At 45.6% G+C, this 20,074-nt stretch overlaps 1 protein-coding gene across 2 annotated transcripts in view; it reads left to right on the top strand.

Annotated features, from left to right (window-relative positions):
• Positions 1–16,419: 16,419 nt before the first annotated feature.
• The window catches only part of LOC129700534 (ribosome quality control complex subunit NEMF-like), a 63,649-nt gene continuing 59,994 nt past the window's right edge, over positions 16,420–20,074 (top strand). For both annotated transcript variants that reach the window (XM_055641116.1, XM_055641117.1), the window contains exon 1: positions 16,420–16,579. In XM_055641116.1, coding sequence (XP_055497091.1) covers positions 16,524–16,579 — 56 coding nt within the window. In that variant the 5' untranslated portion in view covers positions 16,420–16,523. The remainder of the gene's footprint in view (positions 16,580–20,074) is intronic.

Below are 20,074 nucleotides of genomic sequence, written 5' to 3'. Positions count from 1 at the left end.
CTACCTGATCTCCCGGTTGCTCAACACTTTAATCCCCCCACCCATTCCCACACTGACCTTTCTGTCTTGGGCCTCCTCCACTGTATGAGTCAGGCCCAGCACAAATTGGAGGAACGGCACCTCATATTTCGCTTGTGCAGCTTACACCCCCCCCAGTGGAATGAATATTGATTTCTCAACTTCAAGTAACCCTTGCTTTCACTCTCTCTTCGTCCCTTCCCCTACCCCAGTTCTCCAACTAGTTTCACATTCCTCCTGATTAATTTTACTGATTGTATGCCTCATTGTCACCTTCCTCTCAGCCAACCATTCTACACTTCCTTGATCATCGTCTGCTGTGATCTGTTGTTTTCACACCTTACACTTCCACATCCCTAGTCTCCCTCTCTCCCTACTCTCAACCCGGAACGGCACCCATTCCTTCCCTCCAGAGATGCTGCCTGTCCCACTGAGATACTCTAGCATTATGTGACTTGCTTCATCATAACCTTCCTTTCTGTTTATCACCTCTTCAAAATGTGCTTTATCGTCGTTACCTGTGGACTATTTGTTTTTGTTTCCTCTCACTTTCTCTGCTTAAAGAGTGACAAAACATTAGATTGGCAAAATGGGAATATTCCTAATGGTAATCCTAGAAGCTCAGTTGAAACTGTAGGCCCAATAGCACAGAAACAGGCCCTTTGTCCATGCCAACTATTATGCCAATGTACTAATCGTAATGGCCTGCATCTGGTCTATATCCCTACATTCCATGCCTTTATTCATGTGCCTGTCTAGATGCCTCTTAAATTATACTATCATATTGTTTCTTCTTCCACCATTTCCCTTGGCAGTATATTCCGGGCATCTCCATTGGGGAGAAAAACTTGCCTTTAAATCTCCTTTAAACTTTTTCCCTCCCACCTTAAAGTTATGTCCACTCGTATCTAACATTTCCATTCTCGAAAAAAAGACTTTATGTCTCTTCATCAAGTCGACCCCCAGTCTCCAATGCTTTTGCACACTAACATCCCTCTGTATATCAATGCTCCAAAGAGTCCTGCCATTTACTGTTGATTTGCTCCTGCATTTGACCATTCACCTGTCCTAATTAAACTCCATCTACCATTTCTTTGCCTTCATTTCCAACTGGTTTATATCCTGTTGTATCCTTTACCAAATTTGTAGAAACAAAGAACTCCAGCTGCTGGTTAATACACAAAAGGACACAAAGTGCTGGAGTAATTCAGTGGGTCAGACAGGATCGCTGGAGAACATGCACACCTTCAGACTGATGAAGGTTCTCAACCCGAAACGCCACCTATCCATGTTCTCCAGACATGCAGCCTCCTGACCTGCTCCAGCATGTTGTGTCCTTTAATAATCTTCCTCACTGTCTACAACCCTATCAATCTGTATGTCATCTTCAAACTTATTAATCAGCTCATTTACATTTTCATCCAAATTATTTATATACACCACAAACGAGGTCCCAGCACTGATCTTTGTAGAATACCACTGGTCATAGGCCTCCACTCAGAATAACTCTTGCCTACCACTACCCTTTGCCTTCTAAGGCCAACCCAATTTTGAATCCAATCTACAAAGTCTCCATAGATCCCATGTACCCTAAACTTCAGTAACATACTACAATGAGGGACCTGGTTGAAGGTTTTACTAAAATCTGTATACAGCATTTACTACCCGATCAATCATCCTTGTCACCTCTTCAAAAAGACTCAATCAGGTTTGTATTGTTTGGGAGTTTGATACTTCCACCGGGAATGTCGACATGTTGCAAGCTTCAAGTTTAGTTTCGAGATACAGCACGGAAACATATCTTTTGGCCCACCAAGTCCAGTCTCACCAATCACGCAAGTTCTATGTTATCCCATTTAAGCATCCACTCCTTACACATTAGAGGATGCTTTCAACAAGATTATTGTTTCAAGCTTCAAGTGAATGAAAGAAGCAAAACAGTAAAGTTCCCAAAACTAGAACATACATTTTTTAAATCCAAGTTTCACAAAGTGTTGTTAGCCCTAATTTTCCTTTTCTACTTCATAACATTCTATATTTCTGTTTTAAAGCAATACATTGCTTAGGACAAACCTCACAATTCTTCAGAAGCAACCAAAACAACACAAAGATCTAGATTTACCAAGTTGCATAATAACAGTAAAAACAGCGTTTAACACAAATAGTTATGGCGGAGACAAAATAAGGATGAAAGAGTAAAGAGCAATAATATTTATGTTGTATTTTTATATTTGAATTATTATATTTTGGATTATAAGGGAAACAATAGATATGGATTTTTTAGAAGATGATGCTAAGATAAAGGTTATTCGTTAGCTATTTAATAGCATAACAGGAAGGGTTATGGGACTGTCCCACTTGGGCGACCTAATTGGCGAGTTTAGAAGAGTTTGAAAAAATGACATGTTGAAGTCCTCCTTCGACAATGTAGAAGACCTCCTTCGACCTTCTTCGACTATGTAGAATACCAGCTACGACTAACTTCGGGAAAATTGGACACCGAATAGTGGAGAGTGAAGACGACATCCTTCGATCGCCTTCGACCTCCTTTCGACTATGATGAAAGACTATCTTCGACTACCTTCGACTACCCTCGATTACCCACGACTAACAAGCCGACCTACTACGACTAAACCTACGAGTAAAAAAAGTATTGATCTTTTCCATGGCGACCTTTTTTTACTCGCGGGCATTTTTTAACGTTGAAAAAAATGCCGCGACCTAGCTGAGGCCTCGAGTATGCGGAGAACACTCTTGAGAATGAAGGAGAGTTACAAAGACCTCCTACGACCTCGTGTCGACCGTGCTGCGAGTACGAGTCGAGGGCAAACTCACCAGAACTCGCGGATTAGGTCGCCCAAGTGGGACAGGCCCTTTAAAAACCCTTTTTTTGTCAATATTAGTTATGTACTTCATTACCAAATAACAAACTACTGATGATCACCTTGAGCTTTGCCAGTATCGCACAACACAACCTGGAACTAAAAATGGGCTCAAACTGTAATTTCAGCATTGAGATGAGAGGCACTTTTCTTGACATGAGGAAGCACTTGACCTAGTATGGCATCAAGTACCCCTGATATAACTAACGCCAATTGTAATCAAATGGAAGACACACCAACCCTACACAAAGGTAATGGTCATGATTGTAGGCAGTCATTATTTCAGCCACAGAACGGCATTGCAGGTGTACCTCAAGGTAGTGTCCTAGGCTCAACCATCTCCAGCTGCTTCAACAATAAATTTTGATCCATGCTAAGGTCAGAAGTGAGGATGTTTACTGATGATTTAGCAATGTTCAATTTCACTTGCATCTCCTTGGAAAATAAAACGGTTGATGTCTGCTTGCAGAATGACGTGGACATTTAGGCATGGGTTGCTAAGTGGTAAACATTTCTATTGCACTGGTATGTAGAAGGGATGTATTTGCCATTGATCAGACCATTATGGTCTAACTACTTATCCTTGATGTCCAATGACTTTATAGTTGCTGAGTCCCCATTAAATAGAAACTCAATTAGACCAGCCCAATAATTTATGTGGTTGTAGAAGGTCAGAGACCAGGTATTTTCAGTGACCTCCAAGCCTTTCCAGCCTCTAAATTGCAGTCAGTAATATAATGGAACACAATCCACTTATCTCCACCAACACTTGACACCATTCAATCTTCATACCGCCTCGTTGGTTGGATCTTATACAAAAAAATCATATTGATCAACATTTACTCTATTTACAGTAGATCTGCAGTGTTTCCAGTTGTGCTTCTTCAATGTGCAATGAGATATAGACACCATGGTATTTATTAATCTGCCATTTAACCATGAGAAATTTGCAGCAAATTGCAATTAATTTAAAATAAATATTTATATCTCGTAACTTTTCTCTATTCTATAAGTAAAATTAGGTATGTACATAATTAATATGTGTTGGAAGGAACTGCAGATGCTGGTTTGCACCGTAGACACAAAATGCTGGAGTAACTCAGTGGAACAGGCAGCATTACTGGAAAGGATGAATGGGTGATGTTTCGGGTCAAGACCCTTTCTTCAGACTGGAAAAAGTTCTGAAGAAGGGTGATGACCCGAAACGTTGCCCATTCCTTCTGCTTGTCTGTCCGCTCATTTACTCCAGTATTTTGTATCAATATAATTAATATCATCAGTTATCTAAAAAAATATTTTATGGTCATATGTACAAATCAATAAGTAATGTTGAACTGCCAAAGCCTTTCACTCTTATTCCTTACTTTCAAATCTACCTCTCTCCATTAACAGTTCCCTGGTGGTCTTCCGTCCTAATCTTCATGTAAATTTATAACTTTCATGTAAACACAGAAGATGCAACACCTGTCCTTATACCTCCTCGACAGACCCCGACAGTCCTTACAGATTAGGCAGACGTTCACTTGCACCTTCTCCAACCTCATCTATTGTAACCGTTGTTCAATATGTGCTCTGATACATCGGCGAGACCAAACGTAGACTGGGGAATCGTTTCGCTGAAGACCTTCGCTCAGTCCGCCTGGACCTACCTGATCTCCCGGTTGCCAAACACTTTTATTCTCCTCCCCATTCCCACACTGACCTCTCTGTCCTCGGCCTCCTCCATTGTCAGAGTGAGGCTAAACGCAAATTGGAGGAACAGCATTTCATATTTCGCTTGGGCAGCTTACAGCCCAGTGGTATGAATATTGATTTCTCTGACTTCAAGTAACCCCTTCATTCCCTCCCTCTCCATCCCTCCCCCTCACAACTCGCACTAGGTTTTTGTTCTCACCTAGCAACCAGCTAACAATGGCCTGTTTCCTTTAACATCGTAACTTTTTTGCATATCTTTAATTCATTTGTTCTATATCTCTCTCTACAACATCGTCTCTATCCCTCGTTTCCCTTTCTTCCAACTCAGTCTGAAGAATGTCACATATTCCTTCTCCCCAGAGATGCTGCCTATCCCGCTGATTTACTCCGGCATTTTGTATCTACATAATTAATATCAGTTATCTAAAAAAATGATTTTATGGCCATATGCACAAATCAATGTAATTTTGAACTGCCAAAGCCTTCTTCCTTACTGTTATTGCCATCCTTATTGCCACTCTTATTCCTTACTGTTTTCAAATCTACCTCTCTCCATTGTCAGTTCCCTGGTGGTCTTCCGTCCTGATTTTCATGTAAACCTATAACTTTTTAATTTCTCTGAGAAGGTGAATCTGTTAAGTTTATCCACATCAAATCAGTCAGTCAGTCCATGAGGTCATACCAGTTTATTATTGCATCATTTTTCAACAGTATTAGCCACAATGATGAGGACATATTTTCTACCAACAAGGTATAATAAACTATCTCTAAAGAAAAATCTATCAAGGTAATAAGATGTTATGGTCAATTTTGCTACTGGTATTGTTGCATTATTGTCAAATTATATATTCTTAGTCCTTAAAATATAGCAGGCAATAAATTTCTATGTTAAAAACAATGCCAGACTTTCTAGACATTAAATATGAAGTATCGATTGTTAATTGTAATTCTTCCCTTTGGGCAATGAGAGGTCCCATTAATGGCACATCTAATGGAGGTCATAAGTGATATGAGCAGAATTAGGCCATTCGGCCCATCAAATCTACTCCACCATTCAATCATGTCTGATCTATCGCTCCCTCCTAACCCCATTCTTCTGCATTCTCCCCATAACCCCTGACACCCGTTCTAATCAAGAATCTATCTATCCCTGCCTTAAAAAAAACATTGACTTGACCTCCATAGCCTTCTGTGGCAAAGAATTCCACAGACACCACCCATTCCACAGATTCACCACGATCTCACAGCTCCAGATACCCAGTTTCAGTCCTGACCTGGGGTGCTGTCTGTGTGGTTTGCACATTGATCCTATGACTATGAGGGCTTTCTTTGATTTCCTCTTATATCCTAAAGACATGTGAGTTGGTAAGTTAATTAGCCACCGTAAATTGCCACTAGTTTATAGCTGAGTTGAGGAATCTGCGGGGAATGAAGTGTAAAATGTAATTAATGTAGGATTGGTGTGACTGGGTGGTTGATTATCAGTGAAGGGCCTCTTTCCATTCTTTCTGTCACTCTATGACAGTGTGACTGGGATTCTATAACTGTCCATATATATCATATTATAAATTGGTAAGTGTACAAAAAGAAATGGTTCTAATTTCTAAAGAACATTTTGAACATTAAGCTTTGTAATCAGCACGTAATCTTATTAAAGACACAACATATGAATCATATTAGACTTTAGCAGGTGAATTACTTAAGTGGGTATTGTTACCCATTCATAAAACTGGAGAATCAAGATTCAACAACGCTGCCATACTAATAAAGCACAGCAAATTTAATTTCCTGGGAGCATTAATGACATAGTTTGACTTTTAAGGGAATCTAGTAGTTTCATGGTCATTACTTCTGATATCATTTTTTATGCTGGATTATTTAATGTGCTAAATTAATATTAATCAACTATCACGGGGATTTAACTTAGTCCAGGCTTCCATAATTTTAGTCCCAAAATAGTTTTCTTAGTTTAGAGATACAACGCGGAAACACGCCCTACAACCCACGGAGTCCGCACCGATCAGCGATCCCCGCACACTAACACTATCCTGCACACACTAGGGACAATTTTACATTGATACCAAGCCAATTAACCTATAAACATGTATGTCTTTGGAGCATGGGAGGAAACCGAAGATCTTGGAGAAAACCCACGCTGGTCACAGGGAGAACGAACAAACTCTGTACAGACAAGCACCCATAGTCAGGATCGAACCCGGGTCGCTGGCGCTGTAAGGCAGTAGCCATACAAATACAATGGTGCCAGTCCCTTTGAAAATTTGAACTTTTTGTGGAATAAATAACTGAATGTGGAGGCGAAAGGAGCATAAGTAATCTTCCTGTCTCTGATGCAACTCCGAAGTTCAAAATGCAGATGATTCTCTGATACAAATTATATGATCACTCCCTTCACTGGTCACCCTGCTGGCATCACATCAATTAAACCAATGTTCTATGGTTCCTTTATTATCATATGTTCCAAGGTACCGTATGATTCTTTTTTGCATACAGATCAGTAAGATTATTGCCATACATAAATACAATCCCCGGTTAAGTACATAATGTATAGAAACAACCCACTGATTCTGTATGGAGTAACTCAGCGGGATAGTCTGAAGGGTTTTGACCTGAAACGTCACCCATTCCTTCCCTCCAGAGATGCTGACTGTCCCACTGAGTTATTCCAGCATTTTGTGTACATTTGATTTAAACCAGCATCTGCAGTTCTTTCCTACACACTGAGTCTGTATGCCAGGTGTTGGCGCCTGTTGCAGTGAACATCAACGGGAGGAGGAGTTGAAAACTAGACTTGAGGTAACCAAAAAATGGAAAGTGCGATCAGGCAGGCTGATGTGTAGGAAGGAATTGCAGATGTTGGATTAAACTGAAGATAGACACAAAAAGCTGGAGTAACTCAGCACTACGCAGCATCTCTGGAAAAAAGGAATATGTGATGTCTGAAGAAGGGTCTCGACCCAATACGTCACCTATTCCTTTTTTCCAGGCTGGCTGATTATTGGACAAAAGGACACAAAATGCTGGAGTAACTCAGCGGGTCAGGCAGCATCCCTGGAGAACATGGATAGGTGATGTCTCGGGTTGAGACCTTCCTTCAGACTTTGTGTCCTTTTGAGTATTAACCAGCATCTGCAGTTCTTTGTTTCTGCTGATTATTGGCCAGTAGACAGGTACATGGATAGGTTAGGTTTAGAGGAATACAGGCCAAATGCAGATAGGTGGGACAAGTGTAGATGGGACATGTTGTTGTGTGTGGGCAAGTTGGGTTGAAGGGCCTGTTTCCACACAGTACAACTCCATGGCTACAGCTTTACAGAAGATCTTTATGATTTTTCAACCATTCCATTAAGAGTGATGAGAGCAAGAGGGTGAATGCTAATGTTAGTCCACAATTGATTTTGTTTTCAATCTCTACCATGAACATAAAAATAACATCTCACCTTTAGATATCAGTAAGTTGCTCAGTGTGAAATGGGCTGGCATCTTTTGGTTGCGCCTTTGTATTTCCTTCAGATTCCCTGTGTTCAATAAATCTACCATCCTGGATTAGATTAGTTTCAAATGATGCTTAAAAACAGATGAGAAATCTATCTGCCAGTCCTACTTTATAGTTTGTGTACGTGGGTTTCCTGGAGATTTTCAGTTTCAACCACTGTTTATTTTTTCATGGCATTGTCACTCCCTTTTTAAGTTGAGGTTGCTCTGATCTATTTATATATCTCAAGGTTATCCCTTCATTTGAGAAGCACTGAAGGGTCACTTGTTCCTTCATCATTAATCACTGGGTTCACGTTTGACTATCTGCCAAAACCAATACAGCACTGAACAACCACCAAAGGTATCCAAAAACATACTAGCTTTGAGTTGCTAGTTGGAATAACATTCTGCTGACAAAAGCAACAAAAAAAAAATGTTGCTGGATGATGTAACCAATATTTTAAAAGAACCATTTGCAACTTTTTTTAATTTTAGTTGCCTTTTAAGGAATTTGACAATAATCCAAAATAGAACATTTACAGTTTAAACATCCATAATTCAAGATTTATTTCTGTGTAGCTCGCTGGTTATGGTGTCAAATTAAGCCTTCCTTGGAAGGAACTGCAGATGATAGACACAAAATGCTGGAGTACCTCAGTGGGACAGGCAGCATCTCTGGAGAGAAGGAATGGGTGACGTTTCGGGTCAAGACCCTTCTTCAGACTGAGAGTCAAGGGAGAGAGAGAGTCTAGCTATATGGAAGGGTAAGGTGTGAAAATGACAGATCAAAGCAGACGATGATAAGGAAATGTAGAATCGTTCATTGTTAGCCGAGGGGAGGCATTCAATTAGTAAAATTAATCAGAAGGACAGTGAAACTGTATCCTATAATGTAAGTGGAATTATTTGGGATGGACATAATGAATGTTAACAAATAATTCATTATCAAAACTGCGCTGACAGTAGTCTGGACTTCATAAGGCCTATGGAAACATGGTTCAGTTTTTTTTCTCTCTTTCAAATGTACTGATTATGTATTTACTGATGCACAAATGGGAAACAGATGGCCAACGAGAGAAATGAAGAGGAGCAAGATATGGGTAGATAGATGTGAGGTGATTAGTTCAATGAGATCACTGGCAGCGGAGTTTTGCACCAAGCTACATTTGGAAATCTGAAATAAAACATAAAATTGTGACAGATTAAATCACTACAATGGTGAAGAATGGCATCAGGTCAGAAGCTTAAGATGCAGTATCAGTCTGGATGAAACAAACATGAAGGGAAGTAATACAGAGTGTGATTAAGAGCAATGTCAGGCAATGTTCAATAGTTTATGTTTTAGCGGATGCAGAGACAACGACCAAGTTCTTAGAACGATCTTTATTAATAACTCGCTCCTTAGTCAACAGGTCTATGCACACGTGACCAGCCACAACGGTGGTCAGTCGAACAACTGACGCGCGAAAGCGAAACCGCGAGAAAACCCCGGCCCCTCCCGGGTCACATGCCCACGGCTTCCGAACGCTGGGTTCGATACTTACATGCGCCAGTAGGCGCAGCTACATGCCCCCCCCCCCCAGAAACCGAAGGTATGAAAATGCACGGGTAACCGGACTGTTCAACCAGAACGCATAGTCCGAGAACGTGGGACGAGCGTAACATTATGGGCCGGCAAAACAGAACCGGAGAGGCGCGCTAACCGCGAACGAGGGACAGGTGTAACAACGGGGACCGGTGAAACAAAACCAGGGGTAACAGGTGCAGAGGGCGGCAAAACGACCGGCGGACGCCCTCTACGCTGCGGAGTTACCATAGTCACCGAGCTATCCTCGTCCACGTAGGCTCCTTAAGGCGGCTGACGGAAATGAACTCCTCCCTGCCACCCATGTCCAACGTGAACATCGAGGTACCAGTCTCTAACCGGTACTTCGTACACCCGCTGTAACGGCAAGCATCCCTACGAAGGAAACATAAGCACAATCCTGTAACATAGAAGGCACATGCACCGCGGCTGACCCATGTCTGGAGGTGGGAACCGGGACCAGTGCGCGCACCTGCTCGCGAAGGTCAGCTGGCACCGACGAAGCTGGGAACTCCTGATCGCGTGTGGCGGTTAAAAAATCCCCAGGTACCCACAAAACCGAGCCATAAACCAGCTCGGCCGAGGAGGTGTCCAGGTCTTCCTTAGGCGTAGTTCTGATGCCTAGGAGAACCCAGGGCAACTGGTCAACCCAATCGGGGCCGGTGAGCCGGGCCTTCAACGCCGATTTAAGGTGTCTGTGGACCCGCTCGACTAAACCGTTCGACTCCGGATGATACGCAGTGGTCTGGTGCAGCTTCACGCCGTACAACTGCGCCTTATCACACCACAGGGAGGACGTGAACTGAGCCACATGATCGGTAGTGATATCGGAAGGGACCCTAAAACGAGCGATCCAATTGGAGACAATAGCGCGGGCACAAGCCTCAGCGGAGGTATCAGTCAACGGTATCGCCACCACCCACCTGGTGAACCTATCCACAATAGCGAGCAAGTGCGTGGCCCCGCACAAACTGGGCACCAGGTCAACATGAATGTGCAGAAACCTGCCGTTGGGGACCACAAAATCCTGCACTGGCGGGCACACATGTCTTTGCACCTTAGAAGTCTGACAGGGGATACAGGGGCCTATGCGGCGACCTGTTTTCGGAACCCGTGCCAGACAAACTTGGAAGCTACCAGGGCAGAGGTGGCGTGAATGGACGGGTGGGCTAGGCTGTGAACAGGCAACAGGGACGATCGGGTGGGCCCTACCTGTGGAAACATCACAATGAGTCGCACGCCCCCGGCGCCACAAGGCACCTCTGCTAGTTTGAGTCACGATTCGGCCTTGCGGTAATCCGCCATGCCGGCATCAGCCCTTTGAGCCGCTGCCAGCTCAGCATAATCCACTCCGAGGTTTAAAACGGAAACCGCAGGGCCAGTCGGACGGGATAGCGCGTCAGCCACAACGTTCAGCTTCCCCGCCACATGCCGAATGTCAGACGTGAATTCAGATATGTAGGTGAGGTGCCGCTGTTGCCTGGCGGACCATGGGTCGGTTACTTTATTCAACGCAAACGTGAGCGGCTTGTGGTCCGTGAATGCGGTGAACGCGCGGCCCTCGAGGAAGTAACGGAAATGTCTGATCGCTAGATAGAGCGCGAGGAACTCCCGATCGAAAGCGCTGTACTTAATCTCCAGGACCCGCAGCTGCCTGCTGAAAAACGCCAGCGGCTGCCAGCGGTTACCTAACCGCTGCTCGAGGACAGCGCCCACCACGACGTCCTAAGCGTCAATGGTGAGAGCCGTGGGGGCGGATGCCCTCGGGTGTACCAGCATGGGGGCCAGTACGGTCATAGCCCCCTCGAAAGCTACGCTTGCCTCATCGGACCAGACCAGATCCTTGGGCTTGCCTGCTAGACATTGAAACAACGGTCGTATAACGGCTGCCACTGATGGAACGAATCGGTGGTAAAAAATTACCATACCGATGAATTCCTGCAGGCCCTTGATGGACAGTGGCCTCGGGAAACGACGGATTGCGTCGACCTTCTCAGGCAGCGGTTGGGTGCCTTGGTGGGTTACCCTGTGACCTAAAAAGGAGATGGAGCGCAACCCAAACTGGCACTTCGCAGGGTTGATCACCAAGCCGTGCTTATGCAACCGCTCGAAAAGTCGGCGAAGGTGCCTAACATGTTCAACCTGCAAACCGTTGGCTACCAGAATATCAACGAGGTAGATGAATATGAACGTCAAACCCCGCCCGACCTGATCCATTAACCTTTGGAACGCTTGAGTGGTGTTCTTCAGGCCAAAAGGCATTCTTCGCCATTCGAAAAGGCCAAAAGGGGTGATGGTGGCCATCTTAGCGACGTCGTCGGGGTGGACTGGGATCTGATTATACCTGTCGGATCAGGTCGACCTGCAAAAAGAAGGTAGCGCCCTCCAAATGAGCCGAGAAATCTTGGATGTTCGGGACTGGGTACCGATCTGCTGGGTACCGCGTTTAAACGCCTGTAATCACCACAAGGCCTCCAGCCCCCGGATGATTTGGGCACCATATGCAGAGGGGAAGCCCAAGGGCTATCCGACCGCCGGACAATCCCCATGTCTTCCATAAGCTGGAATTCGCCTTGTGCGATACGCAGTTTATCAGGCGGGAGACGGCGCGCGCGGGCGTGTACAGGTAGGCCCTCGGTGGGAATGTGGTGGACCACGCCATGACGTGGTGCAGCCCCGTCGAAGCGGGGCGTGAGCAACCCTGGGAATTCGGCCAAAAGGGCTGCGAAAGGTTGCTGTATCTCAGCTACCTCGTCGAGTTGCTGTTGGGACGTTAAAGGTTTACGCGGCTCAGCAGGGCACAGGTCCGACAACGGGACCATCCGCCCGCCCCGCACATCTAGCAGGGAGAACGCGCACAGGAAATTGGCCCCCAATATCGGCTGGGTGACGTCAGCAACAGTAAACTTCCACCTATATGGGTGGGAGTAGAAATTTAAGTCCAGGGTCCGCGTACCATAAGTTCGAATGTCGCTCCCGTTAACAGCCGAGAGGACGGGTCCTACCTTACCGATGCGGGTATCTCTGGCGGTCGGCGGCAGGATGCTGTTATGGCACCAGAGTCGACCAGGAAACAGTGGCCAGAGTTGGCGATCATGGATGTCGAGGCCTTCGTTCAGGCCGATCGCGTTCGCCTCTATGGGCGATTGGCTGAGGCATTTCCCTGAAACGAGCAGGGGCTTTGGCATCTTCAGGCTTCCACACCGTAACGGAGATGATAATAACATCAACGGCCTCTGCTATACCCCTCTAGCTGCAGCAACAATTCTTCGGTGCTGGGCGAGTCCTCACCTTCTTCCTGATGTCTTCTAGGCTGCACCCTAGCCGTGGCAGCGGGGCGGGTAAAGAAGCAAACGTCCCGCCATCTGGTGGTCCATAACTCGTCGTCTCACTCCTCGAGGTGCTGGGGATCGCTGAAGTCGGCCCCTGCGAGCATTAAACAAAGTTGCTCGAACAACAAACACAGTCGGGGCCAATATCTTTGCCATAATGGTGGACGGCCATGTGAAGGATCTTCGCTACCCTGTCTCGGCGGCTGAGCCTGAAGGTGTGTAACAGGAGAGTCTTCAAACCCTCGTCGCTGGCGGGTCTCTTATGTACGGCAGCATCCTCGAGGCACAGTCCTGTGGTAGAGCCCCCACTACGTGGAAATACATCGTCTCATCTGCTACAGATGAAACTGTGCAGATGAAACTGTGCCTCTACATGGGCGAACCAAACTTGCGGTTGATCCGGCCAAAACATGGGCAGCTTGAAACCCGGTGAGCTCTGTCTCGTGCCGGCCGATTCTGCGGGAACGTAGTCCTCCTGCATGGTCCCGGTCTAACGACGGCTAGACAAGTCGGGGTCACCAATTTAGCGGATGCAGAGACGACGACCAAGTTCTTAGAACGATCTATATTAATAACTCGCTCCTTAGTCAACAGGTCTATGCTCATGCGACTGACCACAGTCGAACAACTGCCACGCAAATGCGAAACCTTGCGAAAACCCGGCCCCTCGTCAGGTCACGTGCCCGCTGCTTCTGAACGCTGGGTTCGATACTTGCGTGCGCCAGCAGGCGCCGCTACAATGTCTTTATTTAGAAACCAGGAGCCACAGTTACTGGTTCAGTAAAAAGACACAAAGTGCTGGAATATCTCAGCAGGTCAGGCAACATTTCTGGAGTACAAAAAAAAGATACAAAGTACTAGAGTAGAGTCTGAAGAAGGGTCCTGATCCAGAACAGCACCTATCCATGTCATCCAGCTGCTTGAGCCACTGAGCTAGTCCAGCACTATTTCTGTTTTTATTTCATATTTCCAGCATCTAGTCTCTTTCTTTTCGATTACATAAATGGGAGGAACTTTCCTGCTCTCTGTGCTTTGTACCTCACAAGATACAATTGCCTCATTGCTTGCTGATGAGTTCCAAAAATATATTTAATAGCAGATTGTAGGAAGAAGGGAATTTTCATAATTACTGTACAATTTGGTACAGCTACTATCAAAAATGTGCCTAAGAAAATTAGATCTTACTGTCAATCTCCCCAAAAGCATAATAAGTATTTGGACATTTGCTCTATATAAATGATTTTTTTTACAAAAAACATTATGGATGCTATTTCACATGAATCAACACTTAAACAAGTTGAATTTATTGTCATATACACAAGTACTTGTACAATAAATAGTTTACTTGCATATCATCACTGGCACATAGACTCAGTTCTTTAGTTGAAGTTTATAATGGGTATAAATTAAAAAAAACAAGGACTACAGTTGCCTGTTTATATCAAAATAGACACATAATGCTGGAGTAACTCAGGCATCATCTCTGGAGAAAATGAACAGGTGACATTTCGGGTCGGGATTCCTTTTCAGACTGAGAAAGTAGTCAATAAGTCATTGCCTGAAATGGAGTTGGTAAAAGAACACTCGTCATTTTTCCATTTGGACAAAAACTTGAGTGGCACATGCTATAATGATCTGATGGAGAGTGGGAGAGTTACTTGTGGGTGGAGCACCAAGGCAAATTCCTTGTATGTGAATAGGGTGATTTCACGAAAGGTCACTGGAGCGTAGATCCGCACCCACGTGACCGCAAAATTCAACTGGAGGACATGCGTCACTTCCGGTACATGTTAGTGAATGGGAATACACGCACTTTCACACCCGTTAAAAACATCGAAAACGACCAGTTTTTGAGCTGCAATTTACTGTGCCAGTCGGGGTGACCGTGAGGCACAGCTACCTAAATTTACAGTCCAAAAGAAAGATAGAAACTAAGGTAAATTCAAGAGGGAGCTGAAGGTGCAAAAACAGTGGAAGTGCTTAGCGGACATTTGTCGTGGAGATTTAAAGATCCAAAATATTGAGAATTATTGCGTTTACTCGCTGCATTTCATCAAAAGTAAGGCATTATTTACTATTTTATCTTTATTCATTTGTTATATGAAAAGTTTTAAAAGTGAAAAATCCGTCAGTAAAATTGCCCATGGTTCTCAGGTGGGTTTTAACATGCAAAATGAAAACGCTTCTGAAGCTACATTTACCATTTAAATAATCGTAAACTATCAATGCGTTTTGAAATAAATTTTACTCAGATGCAAGCTAAGGAATGGGATAATTGTCAGCTGTTAGTTGGACAAAATCAGGACATTTTATTATTTGCCAAAATATATTTCTCAATGTTTCTTGTTTAATGCCTGCACAATCACCCAAACTACTTATTTATTTAAAAACAGACAAGCCTGCAGCATGGAATGATGTGAACAACCCTGATTGGGCACCCACTGTGAGCAGGATAAACAATGTGCACAAGAACGCCATGCACGTGCAACAAGAAGAGAGTATTAAAGCAGATTTGGTCGCAGCTATAGATGCTTGAGATGCTTTATTTCAAAACGCATTGATAGTTTACGATTATTTAAATGGTAAATGTAGCTTCAGAAGCGTTTTCATTTTGCATATTAAAACCCACCTGAGAACCATGGGTGATTTTGCAATTTTCACTTTTAAAACTTTTCATATAACAAATGAATAAAGATTAAAAAAGTCAATAATGCCTTACTTTTGATGAAATGCAGCGAGCAAACGCAATAATTCCCGATATTTTGGATCTCTAAATCTCCACGACAAATGTCCACTAAGCACTTCCGCTGTTTTTGCACCTTCAGCTCCCTCTTGAATTTACCTTAGTTTCTATCTTTCTTTTGGACTGTAAATTTAGGTAGCTGTGCCTCACGGTCACCCCGACTGGCACAGTAAATTGCAGATCAAAAACTGTCCGTTTTCGATGTTTTTAACGGGTGTGAAAGTGCGTGTTTTCCCATTCACTAACATGTACCGGAAGTGACGCATGTCCTCCAGTTGAATTTTGCGGTCACGTGGAGGTCGGGACCCTTCTGCAGACTGAAGCCTGAACTATCCCCCGCCCCCCAAAATGCACCCATGTTCGCCTCAATCCATTTGGGTGAAATGCCGGATCTACGCTCCAGTGACCTTTCGTGAAATCACCCTATACTTGGCCAATAAACTTACTTACTTACTTAACTGGGATGTCTACATTGCTTTGCTTCGTTAGGAACGGATACTATGGATCAAACGAAACGGCCGCCTTCTCTGTAGCGATTTTTTTCGTTTTCTTGGAAGTTTACAGATGCCTTAACGTGACCATTGAGGAAGTATGACACTAGAAAAGGCGCAACCATGTAAAAGTTCTGAGCTGAGCTGAGCATGGGGCTGTATTTCGACATTCGCGATTCGGATACTGAGCTTGAGCCGCTGCGGGGCCCCGTACGGGGTTGGCGCAGGCGCAGAGCAGCGGGGCGACCGCGCAGAGACGGTTCGAGCCCGAGTTGAGGGAAGATGAAGTCGCGGTTCAACACCGTTGATGTCCGAGTCATCATCTCGGAGCTACAGAGGTACCTGATCAAGCTCCCCCCCCCCCCCCCCCCCCCCCCCCCCCCCGGTCACAACCAGCTGCTGGAGATTTAACGTGTGGACGTTACAAGGAGGTTTGAACGTGTCCGGGATCCCGGGCCCTCATGTCAGTCACACAGGGGAAGGAGGGAGGAAATCGGGCTTTAACTCCACGCAGACAGACACAAAATGCTGGGGTAACTCAGCGGGACAGGCGGCATCTCTGGAGAGCAGGAATGGGTGACCCTTCTTCAGACTTCCCGCTGAGTCACTCCAGCATTTATGTGTATAACTTCGGTTTAATCCAACATCTGCAGTTCCTTCCTACTCCATGGTACACCGAGTGCTGGAGGGGCTCAACGGGCCAGGCAGCGGCTGTGGAGGTCGGGACCCTTCTGCAGACTGAAGCCTGAACTATCCCCCGCCCCCCCAAAATGCACCCATGTTCGCATCAATCCATTTGGGTGAAATGCCTGCAACCTTAGGATTGCACCGGGCCGCTATTGAATGACTTGTTTCCAGAAATATTTCCAAATCTTTTTGTAAATAGAAATCTTACAAAAACAAATAAAATGATTTCCACTAATATCCAACTATAATTTTCACTAATATCTGTACATTTAAGGTGTACGTTTGTCTCACAATCAGTGGACGTTAAAGAAATAAAACAGAAAATGCAGCTAACACTCAGTATATGTGAGGCTAAAAACAGTTAATGTTTGTTTCAGAACTTAACTGGGACTTTTTTGATTATTGGTTCGGGTCAGAATCAAAATTCGGCTAACTCCTTAGTGTAGCAGTGGGGCAATTATGACATTTAGATGGAACTAGACTAAGTGGGACCCGTTGGGTCCCCCAACGCAACCCGTTACCCAATGCAAGATTCCACCACTCACCCATTCCCCCAATGCAACCTGTCCCCCTAATGCAATATTGTGCCACTCACGCATCGCCCCGAACTGCGCAGGCATGGCTCATTTACCCTCATCCCCCAGCACTCCCTCCCTATCCTCTTCACCCTCTCTCTTCTTTCCCCTCTCCTCCTCCCCAATCCCTCCCTCGCCTCTCCCTCCCCTTTCCCCTACCCTTAGTCACTCCCTCACCCTCTATAACTCCTCTCCCTTCCCTACCCATCCCCTACTGACCTCCTCTATCCCCCTCCTGACCTCCCCAGTGCCTTCCTTCTCCCTCTATTCCCCACTCCCTACCTCCCTCACTCTCCCGTTCCCCACTCCCTACCTCCCCCATCCCCTCCTCCTCCCTCTATTCCCCCTCCTCTCTCCTCACCTCCCCCACTTACCCCCTCTCCCTCCCTACCCCTTCCACCACTCACCCCCCCCCAACTGCACAGGCCAGCTCATTTCCCATCACCCCTAGCCCTCCCTCCCCCTCCTATTTGCCCTCCCTCTCTTTCCCCCTCTCCTCTCCTCCCCTCCCCAATCCCTCCATCACCTCTCTCTCACTCTCCTCTCCCCTACCCTCAGTCACTCTCCCTCCCCCCTCCTCCCCCCCTCCCTACCCCTCCCTCCCCCCACTCCTCACCTCCCCCTACCCCCCCCCCCACTATCCCTCCTCACGTCCCCCACTGCCCTCCCTACCGCCTCCCCCTCCACCTCCCCACTCCTCCTCTCTCCTCTTCCTCTATCCCCCCTCCTCCCCCACTCTCCCTCCTTCTATCCCCCCTCCTCCCCCAATCCTCCTCACCGCTCCTCCCTAACCCCAGTCACAGGATCCCTTCGACTCTCTCTCCTCCCCACTCCCCTCCTCCTATCCCCTCTCCTGTCTCCCACCCCAGGATTTCGAGGTTGCCACTCCTCTCCCTTCTTGCGTGCCCCAGAAGAGCATCAGCCATCGATGCCCTCAGTGCCCTCAGTGCCAGTCTCAGATCGGCCCTGAAGCACCAGCAGCTACGGCCATGCTGGCTGAGGTGTGGGGGTGGGGGGGGTTAGGGGGGGAGAGCTCAGAGAAAAAACGGGTGTAAAGCCATGGGGGAGGGGGCAGAAGCCTGGAGCTGCGGGGCGTGACGATGGCGCTTTTGGGACACAGCGGGCGCTGGACGCTCTCCTCTGCTGGAATCATATTCACCGCTTTCCGTTTGGCTACATCGCCGCGCCGCTTCCAGTCCCTCCGAAAATTGTGTCGGGTTGAATACCTCCGCCGGTCCCCCTCAGCTCCAGCAAAGACGCGATGGCGCAGGAACGGGCGACCGTCCCGGGGAGTGACAGGAACAGAGAAAAATCCGCGCGGCGTGACTGTCAGGAGAGAAGATCGATCTGCGCACGCACGGTTTTTACGATTTTCAAACCTCGCTAACTTGTACAATATAGCACCAATCGGAACGAAACTTGTTGCACTCGTAGCACAGGCGAACGGCGAGTGAGCTGGCGAAAAATCGTAGCGCTCTCGCATACCGTTTTTGCGTAAATAGAAAAAACGCGCAAACCGGAAGAACACAAGATCAGAGCTTTAGTTATGTATAGATAGATAGATGCTGAACAGGGAGGCATACAGCACCTCTGGATAACATGGATATGTGATGCGGGCGAGATCCTTCTTCAGACTGATTGTTGGGCGGGAGAAGAAAGCTTGAAGAGGGGACAAAGAGTGGCAGGTCATAGGTGGACACAAGTGAGGGGGATTTTTGATAGGCAGATGGTCGGAACCAACTGCAGAGATAAAAGCAGAAGGGATGAGACAGGATTGAAGAGTGCAAATTGCAAAGCTGGAGGAAAGTAGTGGGGGGAGGGGAGAAGGAAGTGAGGAAAGGGGTTTATAAAAAGGGGAAATGTGGGGGAGATAGGGGGCAGTTGTGTGTGGGTAGGGGTGTAGTAGGTTATTTAACATTGGATAATTAATTAGATTAATGAATGACGAGATGTCAATTTAAGATAAATAAGCAAGGCCCAAAGAAAGAAGGGATTTCTTCCTGTATCCTACCGACAAATGTTATGATCATGACTGGTAAATATCAAATTATTGCCATAAATAAATGCAGAAATAGCAGCTCGAACAATATTGTGGGTGAAACAGAGTTGACATTTCAGATCCTTCATCAGAATGGTTAAGTGATTCCATTTCTGTCAATTCTGGAACTTGCCTGTGCACAACTAAATTTGTTCTCTGAAATAAAATCTATATCTGAACTTCAAAATAATTAATTGATTACAATTTTGGTGCATCTTGTTAATGAGGAAGGCACTATCTGAATGCAGCTTTTTGTGCTTGCTGAGATTTCAAGGTTTTCCAATGAATTCTCATTGTTAGCAGAGCAGATCAGGCAATTTCTCATTCCCCCCAATCTATTGAGCTTTCCAAAAATAAAGTCATGATGGTGACATACAATTTCCACAGTTTGATGAAATTCAATTCTTATAATCAAGTCACTTTTCCAATTTGTATCTGAGCCATCCTGGTTTGATGGAATTTTGCAACTTTTATTAGGTTAAAAACAATAAGAGAGAACTCTCGAGCAGAAAAACAATAGTGCTAGAGGAACT

Source organism: Leucoraja erinacea, chromosome 9 (genome assembly GCF_028641065.1).
Source record: "Leucoraja erinacea ecotype New England chromosome 9, Leri_hhj_1, whole genome shotgun sequence".
Classification (NCBI taxonomy): domain Eukaryota; kingdom Metazoa; phylum Chordata; class Chondrichthyes; order Rajiformes; family Rajidae; genus Leucoraja; species Leucoraja erinaceus.
The sequence above is the reverse complement of the archived record's forward strand: the minus strand, read 5'-3'. Positions and strand labels throughout refer to the sequence as shown.